This window comes from Lepidochelys kempii, chromosome 2 (genome assembly GCF_965140265.1).
Source record: "Lepidochelys kempii isolate rLepKem1 chromosome 2, rLepKem1.hap2, whole genome shotgun sequence".
NCBI lineage: Eukaryota > Metazoa > Chordata > Testudines > Cheloniidae > Lepidochelys > Lepidochelys kempii.
The window spans coordinates 225,595,579-225,609,445 of record NC_133257.1 but is presented as its reverse complement, the minus strand read 5'-3'; the positions used below and the strand labels follow the sequence as shown (position 1 = coordinate 225,609,445).

General features: G+C 43.2%; 1 protein-coding gene across 5 annotated transcripts in view; it reads left to right on the top strand.

Annotated features, from left to right (window-relative positions):
* Nucleotides 1–262: 262 nt before the first annotated feature.
* Nucleotides 263–13,867, top strand: part of FZD1 (frizzled class receptor 1) — a 50,831-nt gene continuing 37,226 nt past the window's right edge. Inside the window, exons 1-2 of one of the 5 annotated variants that reach the window (XR_012157559.1) lie at nt 263–2,525; nt 9,539–9,619. Coding sequence is in view for 3 of the 5 variants with exons in the window: in XM_073334000.1 (XP_073190101.1) it covers nt 598–2,472 (1,875 nt within the window). In the remaining 2 variants the exon portion in view is untranslated. Of the gene's footprint in view, nt 5,264–9,538; nt 13,677–13,867 lie in introns of those variants that run through there. The other 4 variants (XM_073334001.1, XR_012157560.1, XM_073334002.1 and 1 more) reach the window with 4 other exon arrangements.

Here is a 13,867-nt window from a genome sequence, read left to right as displayed (position 1 = left end):
CCTCTTTCATTAGTGTGAACTGCAGAGTTTTTAACCATAAAAATGAAAAGCAATTGTCTGCCCTATTCTATTCATTATGCTCTCACAGCATATGGGGCTATTCTCCTCCCAAGCCTTCCTCTTTTTTTCCTTTAAAGCAAAACCCATCAAGCCTGGCCTCCTTCACAGTGACCCCCCCCCCCCAACCGCGAGCCCCCGCCTCTGCTCCCTTTGTGCCTTGGACAGGCTGAAAAGCGGCGCTTGGGCGACCCAACCTCCTTCTGCGCCTGGCAGCTGAGTGAGATGTTGAGAGACGGTCCCTTCCGCAGGCAACTCAGGCGTCGGTTTCAAGGCTCCTCCCTTCTGGCGAACGGCAGACTGCGGGGCGCCTGGAAACCGGTCCGAGGGAGAGAGGCGAGGGGGAGCGCACTTGAGGGATTGACACAAATGGTCAGGCGGCGGCGGCGGCGGAGGCAGGAGCTGCCGCGGGGAGCCGCGCGCCGCCTCTCGCCACTCGGCTCTGCGGGGCAGTGAGGAGCGCTGGCGGGGCCGGGAGCGGGGCAGTTTCGGGGTGTCCCCCTCCCGCCGCCCTGCCCCCCTTCATGAGTCTCAAGTTTGATGCGGGCGCAGCAGAGGCAGCAGGCGGCGGCGGGAGCCCGGCTGGGGCGGCAGCGGCGCCGAGGCAGGGGCCGGCGAAGTATGGCTGAGCAGCGGGCACCCCCGGGGGCGTCCGGGCACGGCCGGGAAGTTCGCGGCGGGGAGACGGCGGCGGGCGGCAGGAAGAGGCGCGGCAGCGGCAGCCGCCCCGGCTGGTGTCTCGGGCTCCTGCTGCTGCTGTGGGCGGAGGCTCCGGTGCTGCCCGCCCGGGGCCAGCCCCAGCAGTACAACGGCGAGCGGGGCATCTCCATCCCGGACCACGGCTACTGCCAGCCCATCTCCATCCCGCTGTGCACCGACATCGCCTACAACCAGACCATCATGCCCAACCTGCTGGGCCACACCAACCAGGAGGACGCCGGGCTGGAGGTGCACCAGTTCTACCCGCTCGTCAAGGTGCAGTGCTCGGCCGAGCTCAAGTTCTTCCTGTGCTCCATGTACGCGCCCGTGTGCACGGTGCTGGAGCAGGCGCTGCCGCCCTGCCGCTCCCTGTGCGAGCGGGCGCGCCTGGGCTGCGAGGCGCTCATGAACAAGTTCGGCTTCCAGTGGCCCGACACGCTGCGCTGCGAGAAGTTCCCGGTGCACGGCGCCGGCGAGCTGTGCGTGGGGCAGAACACCTCCGAGCGCGGCACCCCCACGCCCTCGCTGCTGCCCGAGCTCTGGACCAGCCACCCCCAGCAGCGCGGCGCGGGGCCGGCGGGCGGCGAGCGGGGCGGCCGCTTCGCCTGCCCGCGGGCGCTCAAGGTGCCCGCCTACCTCAACTACCGCTTCCTCGGGGAGAAGGACTGCGGCGCCCCCTGCGAGCCCGGCCGCCTCTACGGGCTCATGTACTTCGGGCCCGAGGAGCTGCGCTTCTCCCGCACCTGGATCGGCATCTGGTCGGTGCTGTGCTGCGCCTCCACCCTCTTCACCGTGCTCACCTACCTGGTGGACATGAAGCGCTTCAGCTACCCGGAGCGGCCCATCATCTTCCTGTCCGGCTGCTACACCGCCGTGGCCGTGGCCTACATCGCCGGCTTCCTGCTGGAGGAGCGGGTGGTCTGCAACGAGCGCTTCGCCGAGGACGGCGCCCGCACGGTGGCGCAGGGCACCAAGCGGGAGGGCTGCACCATCCTCTTCATGATGCTCTACTTCTTCGGCATGGCCAGCTCCATCTGGTGGGTCATCCTCTCCCTCACGTGGTTCCTGGCCGCCGGCATGAAGTGGGGCCACGAGGCCATCGAGGCCAACTCGCAGTACTTCCACCTGGCTGCCTGGGCCGTGCCCGCCATCAAGACCATCACCATCCTGGCCCTGGGGCAGGTGGACGGCGACGTGCTCAGCGGCGTCTGCTTCGTGGGCATCAACAACGTGGATGCCCTGCGGGGCTTCGTGCTGGCCCCCTTGTTCGTCTACCTGTTCATCGGCACCTCCTTCCTGCTGGCCGGCTTCGTCTCCCTCTTCAGGATCAGGACCATCATGAAGCACGATGGCACCAAGACAGAGAAGCTGGAGAAGCTGATGGTGAGGATAGGGGTCTTCAGTGTCCTCTACACGGTGCCTGCCACCATAGTCATCGCCTGCTATTTTTATGAGCAAGCCTTTAGGGAACAGTGGGAAAGCAGCTGGGTCGCCCAGAGCTGTAAGAGCTATGCCATCCCCTGCCCCAGTAACCACAACAGCTACCACCATCCACCCATGAGCCCTGACTTTACTGTCTTCATGATCAAATATCTCATGACCTTAATTGTGGGTATCACCTCGGGCTTCTGGATCTGGTCGGGGAAAACACTCAATTCCTGGAGGAAGTTCTATACCAGGCTCACCAACAGCAAGCAAGGGGAAACCACAGTGTGAAACCCAGCTCAGCTAGGCCGAAGGACACCCACCATCCCAACCAGAGAGGGCAGGTGAGGGACCAAACTCCATTGTGTGCCCACAGTCGCAATCAGGGAAGGGGGGAGAGGCTGCTGCACATCCACTCTTGGCAAACTTTTCAGACTGCTAGCCGTTTCTCCAGCCTGCAGGGAAGTGAGAATAAGGAGGCAGGTGGGGAAACTCCTAAGATGGGACAGGCTTTGCCTCCTGTTGGGACTGAACATTATGTGTGGTTGGGGGAGAGGGTTGTAAATAGCCTGTGTAAGATTTGTAAGTATATTTGTATTTGTAAATTACAAAGATCTCTCACCTTTTTTATTTTTAGGACATTTTAACTCATTTGCAGATGTTCCTCACGGTTTTTAATTGGCTTTGGATTTTATTTTTCATTTTAGTACAGGATGGAAAAATAAAAGCAACTAAAACAAACCACTCCTTTCATCCCAGCACAGGTTTTGTAATGGTTTTGCTTGGAGTTCAGTTGCACGAACAGCATGGCCTGGATTGAGGCTGCTGTAACTCCCTAAGGTTCCTCCTGACACAGGTTGGGTCCTGATCCCAGCCAGCCTACAAGATGGGTGGGAATGGGGAGGGGCACAGACACCTGACTTGATCCCTGCCCCATATACCTGATGCATAATGGAGGAGTCTTGCTGCCTGCATCCTGAGGGGATGGGGGGAGCAAACGGCTTTACCTCACTTCTGTGAGCTCCTCCATAGATGGTGGAGAGGAAGATGGTCTGACCCTTGCTGCCCAATACCAGACATGTCTAGTCCTTGCCATATATACCCAAGGAGATCTTATCCCAGCTACCCAACCATTGAGGGAACAATCTCCTGAGCCCTGCGCAGAGGTGTCTGATCAGGGCAGAGCAGCAGACTAAACCTGTCAACACTTAGCACTGGGTGGGGGGACTGACTGCCTTCTGTTTTTTTAAATTTAACTGTACCATGTGTTTGTTTTGTCAGTGGTCAGGAGTGGAGGTCTAATATCAGCCGCACCTATAGTATGTTTGATGGCTTAAGAGAGATAAGAGAGCATAGATAGCAACCTTTCCTTTTAACCTGTTTAATAAACTTATTTCTTTTTCTAATGGAAACCCAAGAGGTGATTGATCTGGCTAACCTTTCATCAGAAATGGGGTTATTGGCTGTTGCTGTCCCAAAAGTTTCACAGTGTGTGGAGGGAAGGAAGACTGAGGATAGTTATAAATGTTAATTTGTGTGTGCTCAGTTTCTTGGCTATCTGCTTCCTTGATGGGTCAGCTTGTGTGTGATATAACATTGTTTCTTCTGTCAATGAAACTGTTGAGGGAGAACGACCTGGAAGGTTGTGTTGAGGTACTTGATATTTACTTAGATTAATAGACTGCTCAATATAAACAGGGTCAGAAAATATGAGCTCAGTAAAAAGAGATTAGTTGGAATGACATGCAGTATTCAGCTTTTTTATTAAATCTATAAATTGACTTTTCAATCTGGAAATATTGAAAACATTAAAATGCTCCTGTATTAAAATGCTCCATTATGTACAAATTGTGAGGGAGGGATGATTTATTCCACTATTAAAACAACAACAACAACAACAACAACAACCAAGAAACAAAATAATCTGATGGGATATGAGACTTTAAGGAAACTCTGATGTCCTTTCTAGTACCATAATTACGTTGCATACTGTGAAGCATGTGTGCAATATGTCTGCTATCTTTAAAAAATGTATGCTCCTGTTTTTTTTAAGAGGTTTAAACAAGACACATCAAATGTAACTCTTCACAGATGCATTTTAATATTTAGTCCTCTGTATGAAAAAAACAGAATGCTTCTCTCTCCTGATTGTATTTTTTAAAAGTTTTTATATAACAAGCGTCTGTATTTAGGTTCATAAATGTTATCTCTGCCTACCATATCCTGAAATGCAATGGTATTTGAATTTGGTATTCATTTATTTCTTTCATTATCACAAGATCATCTATATTTATAGAGGAATAGAAATTTATATATATTAAATACCATATTTTTAATTTCTCTTAAATAAATTGAGGTTTTGTACAAAATGATCTTGTCCTTTTACATATGCCTCACAGTAACTCAATATATGCTGTATTCATTATTTTCATATATTACAAGGTTTGGGTGTTGTTTTGTTTGTTTTTTAACTGCGTTCACAGTACAAGCTAGAATTCAGTGTAGGAATGCATTATGCAGCTTCTTTTTTATGTCTAGGACAGTCCAGATTAATCCTTCAAAAGAACTAATGTATACTGTTCAAGATCCTGGATAGGATATGGTTGATGGTGTGAAATCCAAGAAGAGATCTGCTATATGGCAAGAGAAGAAAGAAGCTTGCAGATTTCTTTATTTTTGGCAAAGGAGAGATTAAGTTGGAAAAACCCTTCTATATTTGCTATTAAAAAATTAGCCAGTTTCTCACTGCCAGAATCACATTCAAGCTGTGTTTATAAAATATAAACAATTGTCTTCCTCAGAATATTTTCGTATGCAGCCCTTTTTGTTTTCTTGGAATCTTGACTGTTTAGTTAAACCAGAGCTGTAAAATATGTACATGAAAATATTTCCATTCCGGTTTTTGAAGAACTACATACATTCTAAGCTTTTTTCCAAAACATTTTTGTTATCTTCCAAAGTGCCTTTTTAGAGGTTTGGTTTTGGTAGGCATACTTGAATAATTGAGATTTTTGTTTCTGACGCTTTCCACTGTTATAAGGTAGCACTGTGTTTCATTATACAGAATTGTAGGGGATATAAATTGTTTATAAAAAAGATCAGGCAAAAATTAACATGCAATACGAAGGAAGCAAGACTTAGAAATTAGAGGCGAAAATCTGCCCTCATAGACATGAGAGCAGAATTTAACCATAGGGCTTTTTATTGTAGCATAAATGTACTGTCCATTTTCTTAAATATTGTCTTTTTTAAAAAAATTCTCTGTTCTAGCAGTTACAGTAGTACTGCTCAGCGTTCAGTTCCAATGGTCTAAAGCACAAACCATTCAGCTTCATTTGAAGTGCAGGTCCTTTATGGTCAGGTGAATAATTACAGCAATAGAGATATTTTGACCAGTTACCTTGAAACCGAATATTTGTTTATTCATTTATGCATTGCAGAAAGTGCATTAGGGTTATAACAATTTTTGTATTTAATAATGGAAATGTCATTTCTATACAAAGTAACATTTTGCCAGTCTACCCAGTTCGGGTCTGCACACTTTATAATTTGTGCTTCCAAGATTTAAATATAGGGAATTTCACATTGCTCAGTCTTCTTTATTTTTACAGAATAGACTACAGTATATCATAAAATTAAATTGTTGCAGCAAGCTCCATCTTATTTGTGCATCATTCTTGTTTTTGTTGTTTGTTCATTTGCATGCTAATTTGCAAAATTCAGTAATTTCCATAAGTCATTAGTGGGTGTTATCATAATGCACAACTTTCTTCTTGCATTTTTCTTTGGCATACTTTTATTTGTCTACATATTTCAAATGCACCTATCGTGGTTTTTAGGACTTTTTGTAAAAGTCAAGTCTAAGTAGATTAAACAAATATGAAGGTGCCTTCTTTTGGGCATATTAAAATAATTTATGCTTCACCATAGTAAAATACTCCAAACATATCCAGTGTTCCATAGCTCAAGGGTATTTAGAAAGACATAGGATTTCTGACAACGCTATGTATAATTGGTATGCCATATTTATGAGTAGACTGTATTGTAGTATAAAAAGAAACAATGTTGCAAAATTCTACTTTGTGTCTCATAAAGAAGATAATATAACAAAAGCTTTGATATGGCAAAGTTTGACTGAGAGACTAAAGAATATTGGTAAAAGGCATTCTTTAATCAAATGCTATGCTCTTTCATTTAGAATGCCACTGATCTAAAATGAGCAGGCATATATAAATAAACATGTTTCTCTAGCTATTCTCTATAGAGGGCAATATCGTGATAGCATGGAGAACTGGGGATGCTGAACTAGAGTTCATCCTTCTGTAACAGTCGCACTATTTGTAAAGTAGCATGCTTGCACTGTAGTTTCCGTAACAAATCCTATTTTTTCAGGGCTTTTAACTTGTTCACATAAATTATCCACAAAACTGCCAATTTACAAGAATATTTTAAAAGGCTATTTTTTAAAAACTGAAATGCTGCATTCTAATAGACCTACATTCTAACTTAACATGGGGGGTGCATTTCTGTATATCTCTAGCTCAATAGCTGTTATCATGTACAAGTGCAGTTAAAGATTCTTTCCATGTAAATGGTGAAGAGAATCCTCACAAACTTAGTTTATAGTGTGACCTTTTCACTTGGAAACTGAGGTAAGGCTGTTATTTCATCCTCCATTCACCCTCTAGTGCCCAGACAATATAATTGCAATATTCTTGGTGGCTATCACCTACCGTGCTAAGATCTCTGCAGTACCTAAACAGGCCCATGTAACAACATAATTCAGCCTCGACTATGAATATCCTGTTTTTAAAGATCCAGTTAGATTTGTACTATTTATTACTTGTACCATAATGAGATCCAGCAACTTCAGATCAAGGAAGGACCTTTTGTGGTGAGCACTCTTCAAACATAGAAAAGCATGGGCTCTGCTACAAGGAGATCACAGTCTTAAAGCCTCTATCCTGCAAGCACTTATGTACATTAGATCCTGTGACTTCTGTCTTCTGCTATGTTGGTACTGGCATGCAACACCCCTAATCTTAAATCTATCAGACATACAGGTCACCAGCTGAGTTTGCAAGATATGCAATAATCCACACAAAAGAGGGAAGGACAGAGTTCTTTCTGCCTCAAACATTGAATCATCTGATGCCCTCAATATGTTTACAGTGCCGAAGAGTGATGAGAGTAACACATTTTCTCTGTGTATATATATCTTCCTACTGTATTTTCCACTGCATGCATCTGATGAAGTGGGTTTTAGCCCACAAAAGCTTATGCCCAAATATATTTGTTAGTCTCTAAGGTGCTACAAGTACCCCACATTTTCTAAAGTTCAGCAGTTTTAGCATGTTAATGTTTTTAAAATGAGTAAAGAGATAAAGGAAACAAAGCTTGGTGACTTAATAAGTGGAGGCATGGTTAATCAAAGATCTTATTAAAATGGCGCTAACAATTTATGAAGTCAGGGGGAGTTTAGGGTGGTTAGCACTTCAAGAGACTGGGGCCTTGATGTTTATATTGTGCACAAAATGCTTTGGGGTTAGCCCAATAACTATCAAATCAAGCTGGATAAATTGACAAGAGTGTCCTGGAAGTAAACAAAGAAAAAAAATCAACACTTAATTTCATGCAACTATAAACTGAAATTTACACTGTACATTTACTTAAAGCTGTGTCAGTTGGTGAGGTAATGTTAAATCTTCTTTAAAAGCTATCAAGTTATAAGTTAGGTGGCAAAATACTTGTATGGTTATTAGTAGGCAAGATTTGTATGTTACAAGTAAAGATCTCAATAAACTAGTAAAAAAACAGGCTTTAATATAATAAGGTAATAATTCACAAAGAAAAAGAAAAAGCAACATTTTGATCATTTCATTATAGCCAATATTTTTAATTCTACAATAGAAAAACATTACCGTTTTGTAATCCATGAACATCTCCCTGTTTCAGACCTCCCCATATGTTTAAATTAATTTTCCAGTACAACCACAGCAAGGCTTCTCCCACAGACCAGGGCTTGCCCCTGTTTTCATTCAAATCAGCTGTACGAGTAAATAAACTGTAGTCTTGTACTCTGGTCAGACAGCCCTTTTGAGGACCCACATGCACACACCAATATCACATACAGGGAAGCAATGCCATTTTATGACGATTCAGTCATCAGTGAGGCTTGCACTCAAAAACCCCATAATATGTGCATTTAGTTACCATCCTCTAATCAGATGGTTTTTTTCCCAAAATACTTTAAGGGTTTGGTTGCAATAAGAGGAAGTGAACAACATAATAGTGTAACTGCTATTGTGATTTCCCTTTGTGTATGTTTGTCATAATCATTACAATATAATTTAAAAATTATCTTTGCATATGAAGAGAATTAATATAGAAAAACTCCCATTGCCAGCTAGCAAGAAAGATATTTCATGGTGGAAGACCTAAAATAACTTCTATGGCAATTTAATCAATCTGATGGCCCTAACAGTGGAACTAAAATTAACTGTCTACAGGAAATAGTTATATTGATGATGATGAACTGCAATGGCAAATAAGACTGTATCTCCTTCTTATTTTAATAGTATCACAAATCATGTGAGCTTTGCTCATGCTACCATGATGTTGTCAGTATCTCTTGGTGTGACCAAGAACAGTCTGTGGGTTTTTTCCAGCTTTAGTACAGTTTTATTAAAATAAGCCATACTTATACAATGCAAATTTTAGAAAAGGATATAATTTTATTGAAGGGTTTGCTGATGACAAAGTCAGAAGATGAACTCAAGTAGCCGAAATCCCTAAGCCTGGTAGATCTTTATATTTTGTTATTACATATTTCTTGCTTTTAAAATAGCACATACAGTTGGGCTGTTGTACTTTATAACTGTTTACATGCTAAATTGCATGCCTTGTATGTTAGTCACAATACCATCTTAGTGAGACTAATATAGTAGTGAGGCTAATATAACTGAGCGGTAACAACACCCCACTGACTTTTTATGTTGGTTTGTTCATATGAATGAGCATTGTTGTTTTGTTCCAAGTTATTACTTATTTACCTCCACTAATGTGCATGGTGCTGTAGAAACCTAAAAGACAGTTTAATATCCTAGAGTTTACAGTCTACTTTAGACAGACAAGACCAGATCTATCCTCCCTGACACCTTCCACATAATTGATTTATTGAGTGCTGCTGCATTCTGGGGAATGGAGGACTGACTGACACCTTCCCCAGAGGTGATATTTACATTCCTCTGAGAGCTCCATGAGTGTCCTACAGGTAGAAGCTATACTGGGGATATACTGAATTAGCACATTTCCCTGGCTGCTTTAGTGACACACTGTTTTTTCTCCTCTCACCTAGGTTGGAGGGCTGTTTTGGCTGCTTGCAAGCCCTGCATTCCATAGAGGACATTTGCAGGACATTTGTACCACCACAACATCCTTAGCAGATTTTCTGCTGCCTGGAGCCTAAATTCTGCTATTAGATATACCTAGGCAACCCCCATTTTGACTACATTGGAGGTCGCACTAGTGTAGCTAATGGTAGAATATGGCCCTTGTAATCCATCAGGAGGTGGAGTAATTTGGCAGTGTTCATGAAAAGCCATAGAGGGAAAGTGAGTTGTGGAGAAGGGAAACTGTTTGCCACCTCCAGTCGAACCAGGATGAAAGATAAGTGACTTTTGCTCTAAAAATTAAATTGTTTGACAGCTCCTGTCACTCATGTCATCTTTTTTTAAAAAATACCTTCCAGAAAGAGCTGATCTTGCATTAATACTAATCAGTGTAGTATGAACAAATAGGGACTAGCCACTTGCTCAGACATAAATAGTACTAGGTATTACTGATAAAGCAGCTCTCTGTAGCTGATTTGAGATTAAGAAGAAAAGTCAATGTATCCCTATAAAATTGTGTCCTTGGGAAACATGGGAGTATTTGGTCTATAAAGCGACAAAGGCCCAGATCCTCTAAGATATTTAGCAGCCTAACTCCCATTAAAATCAATGGGCCTGTCGCACTGCCATTGAAATCAATGGGAATTAGGCTCCTAACTATCTTTGGGGATCTGGGCCAAAGTGACTATGGGTTGGCTTTTCAAAAGTGCCTAAGTGATTTGTGAGCAAAATCCCATTGAAAGTCACTGCGCCTTGTGTTCCTAAATTGATGGGGTGGTTTGAAAATCCTACCCTGCTTTCCTTTCAAGGTAAACTGAACTGCATTTCTACTAACTACAGTGAATTGTCAAAGATCCTATGTACTTTGGTTGATGTAAATTTTCAAACAAATACAATATAAAAACATATTTGAAAATAATTCCTCTTTGACTTACCTGCAAGGATCTGTGTTCAGGGATCTGTATTTCTCCCACAGGAACAGATCAGGTCTATAAGCCCTCTTGAGAAATACAGCTCCTGTTACTGGTGTTGATGACACCACAGGCTGTTGCACAAGCAACAGCTAGCCACAAACTCAGATTTTTCTGTGGCAGGCCCTTAGTTTACTTGTAAATACATTTATCTGTATTTTAGAGCTGTACATCTATTTGGGCCCAATTCTGAGAGGTGTTGTGGGCCCTGAAGGCCAATTGGAGATGAGGCCCTTACTCAATTAAGATCTCAAGCAATGTTTTGGGTTAAAAACATTAATTGAATTCTGAAAAGTCAAAGCAAAGTTTGTTTCAGGCTATTGAAATCCGTGGATAGGAAGGGTGCTTAACCCCTCAAGGGAAAGGTGAAGTCCTCACAATCTTGCAGGCTCAGGCCTCTACATTTGTGGAGTTGCAAATAAGTTCCTGTTTAAAACTCCTTGGTCTTTACCCTTCCTTCTTCAGTACATAGGCCTAGCTGATCTGCTCCACTTGCTTTGGTAAAAGGAGCACATGTCACCAGAATTGGGAAGAGGGGCTCAGCGGTGTGCTTGTCCACTCCGCAGAAGCCCCTCAAAGGAACTGTGGTGTTGGGGTTCACATGTCTAGCAAAAGGTGGAGCCAGAGGAGCAGCTCCTGTTTGAGATATTTTTGTTTCTGAGCACAGCAGAGGAGAAATCTCGATAGCTAATACTGGCTTACACAGAACTAATGCTCACTTCATGCCTCCTGGTCCCCCATGGAAGGGGACAGGCCAATGGTCAGCTAGAGAGTTCTCTTAGCTGGTGGGAGAGGGGAATGTGAGGAGTACTAGGGAAAAGCCAGCTCTTGCTGCGTTACAATCCCAGGATATATAGGATTTCAGCCTGCTTTCCGACAGAAAACGGTGCCCAGAGGTCCCCATGTCACATTCTCCACCCTGAGATTAGAAATCCACTCCCCTCAAGAGAAAATGGGAGGGAAACTCTGAGGTGAGCTTAGCTGAGTTTCCAGTTGATTTTTCCACAGGAGTGGGCGATTGGGCCCAGTGTTGTAAGTATCTTTTACATCAAGATGAAATCCAGGACCTATTGAAGTTAATCGTAAAACTCCCATTGACTTCAATAGGGTCAGGATTTCAACCCAGGACTTTTTAAAATGCTTCAAAAATGAATTTTTAAGTTTAAAAAATATGGGTAGGGTCAAAGGTAATTTACAAACTTCTCTTGAGAAGACAGATCCCAGTGGCAGCTCATTTCATTAAGCCCTAAAAGCACCTCTAATGTTACTCAGGTCCAATTTATTCAGAGTACATGGTTGTCTTCCAGTGGCAGCTAATTTATCTAAGAATCTGGGAATCTCCAGTACCTCTCTCCTCCCTCTCCCCACCAAAAAATGCAGTTCACATTAGTTCCTCTGAAATTCTGTCTGTGGTAGTACATGTTAAAGGTTCATCCCAAGCAGTAGTAGTTATTTCAGGGTTAGAGTTTTCTAAAGCAAAGCTGTCCAACATATTTAAAATGAGGCTACTTTTGTTCCTGTACAACATACTGATGGCCAGAATGTGCAGAGGGGCCCTTCTGTCATTGTATATTTTTTCCAGTTCTGTGTTTTAAAAATATGTATATTGTATAGACTTTCAAAGCTGATGCCGTCCACCTCAGGCCCCAACCTCCTCCTAGTTCTGCAAATAGCCTTGCTTTGCAGTCAGTAACAAGACATGTTGCTTCCCTGAAACCAGTTTGGAAACTGGGTGTGGACAGCTTGCAAGAGGTAATAAAGGCACCATGAATTATGGGATCAATTCCTCATGGTGACACCCATTTAAAATATTCACAGGAATTGATTCAGCCTGCAGGTGTTGCCCAAATGTTGTGCTGGAATCTATCATCCCTTAGTGTAGATACAGTGTGAAGAGCCCAGTCTCATTAATCTCAGAAAGAGTTTTGCTGCTGACTTCAAGGGGAGCTGGATCAGCCACCACATGACTGGAAACATACACAAGTCTTTTTTAAATTAAGCATAATTAGAAATACAGCAAAACAAAAAATGGCTGAAAATTACTTAAGACCATCGCTCTTCCATTTGAATAATGGTGCGGCACGCTGGCTGGGTTTATGTGATGTTCTTAAGCAGCCAAGGTGCAGAAACCAGGAAAAGTCGTTGGGCTGCTTAAGGGCCAGGTTCTGTGTGTTGCTGAGTGCCATCAACTTCAACAAGTTGCTGAGTGCCATTGAGTCCCATTGACTTCAACAAGACACACAGGAGCTTTCTGGGTGTGACTACAGCCAACCCCAAATGTTCAAAAATCCTGAGTCAGGCTCACGAAAAATCATACGATTGGCTTGAAAATCATGAGATTATGTACAATGAATAGATTTGATGCTCTTTTCATTTGCCTTCTGCTTTTTGAGCCATTGGGGTGTTTGTCACATTTTGAAGCTTCTCCACAGCCACGAGGGCTAGAAACTTACTTTTTCCTTAAGAAGGAAGGCTGAAATCGTCACATATCCACTGAACTCCAGGAGCTGGGGCTTTAAGGAAAACAATAATTAGATTCATAACAAAATCATGAGAGTTGGCAACACAAGTTACAAATCAACATGAACAATTATGCCAACAAACATGGTCATTATTAGGAGTTATTCAGCATCTTATAGCCATAATACTGATCTCCCTTTTGTTTTCGCCTTGATTGGCTACTAGAAGGAAAACGAGGTGTCAGAGGGGACAAGCCATCAATTATTTTTTCACTTCTTGGGCTGCCATTTTCACTATTCATATTTCAGGCTATATCCCCAGGTTGGTAAATTAAACAACAGAAAGGATTCACGTCTGTTCAAGTCTTTGAATCTTATTTTTAAAAAGGATCATTCACTTGCCATTATGTTCTATTGACCCTACAGCTGGTACTAATTCTCCAAAGGAGTTGGGTTTGCCAATGACCCATTTCACATAAGGTTGTTCTTTTTTTTTAAACAAATGAACTTATTGTTGATGAAATGTTCTAGAGGTCCAGAAATGAATGTTTCTGTCCCAGAGCGGTTGCAGCAAAAGCAATGGAAGTGCAAGTGCTACTTAGCACTCGAATCCTGGTTCTAGTGGAACCACTTCTACAAATGAAAGATAGGCATGAAATCTGAACTGTGTCACTCAGTCTCCTTGGTCTCTTTGATAAGACTGCTCAGACTGGAGCCAATTATTATGGTGGTTCAGTATTGCTAGGGTTAATGTAGTTTGCATAGGAGACTGAAGTTCAGGAGATTAGTAATGGGGTACAGAGCCTCATTCAAATTTGCCCCAGAATGGTAGCGACTCAAAGCTGTCACCCATCCAATTACTATT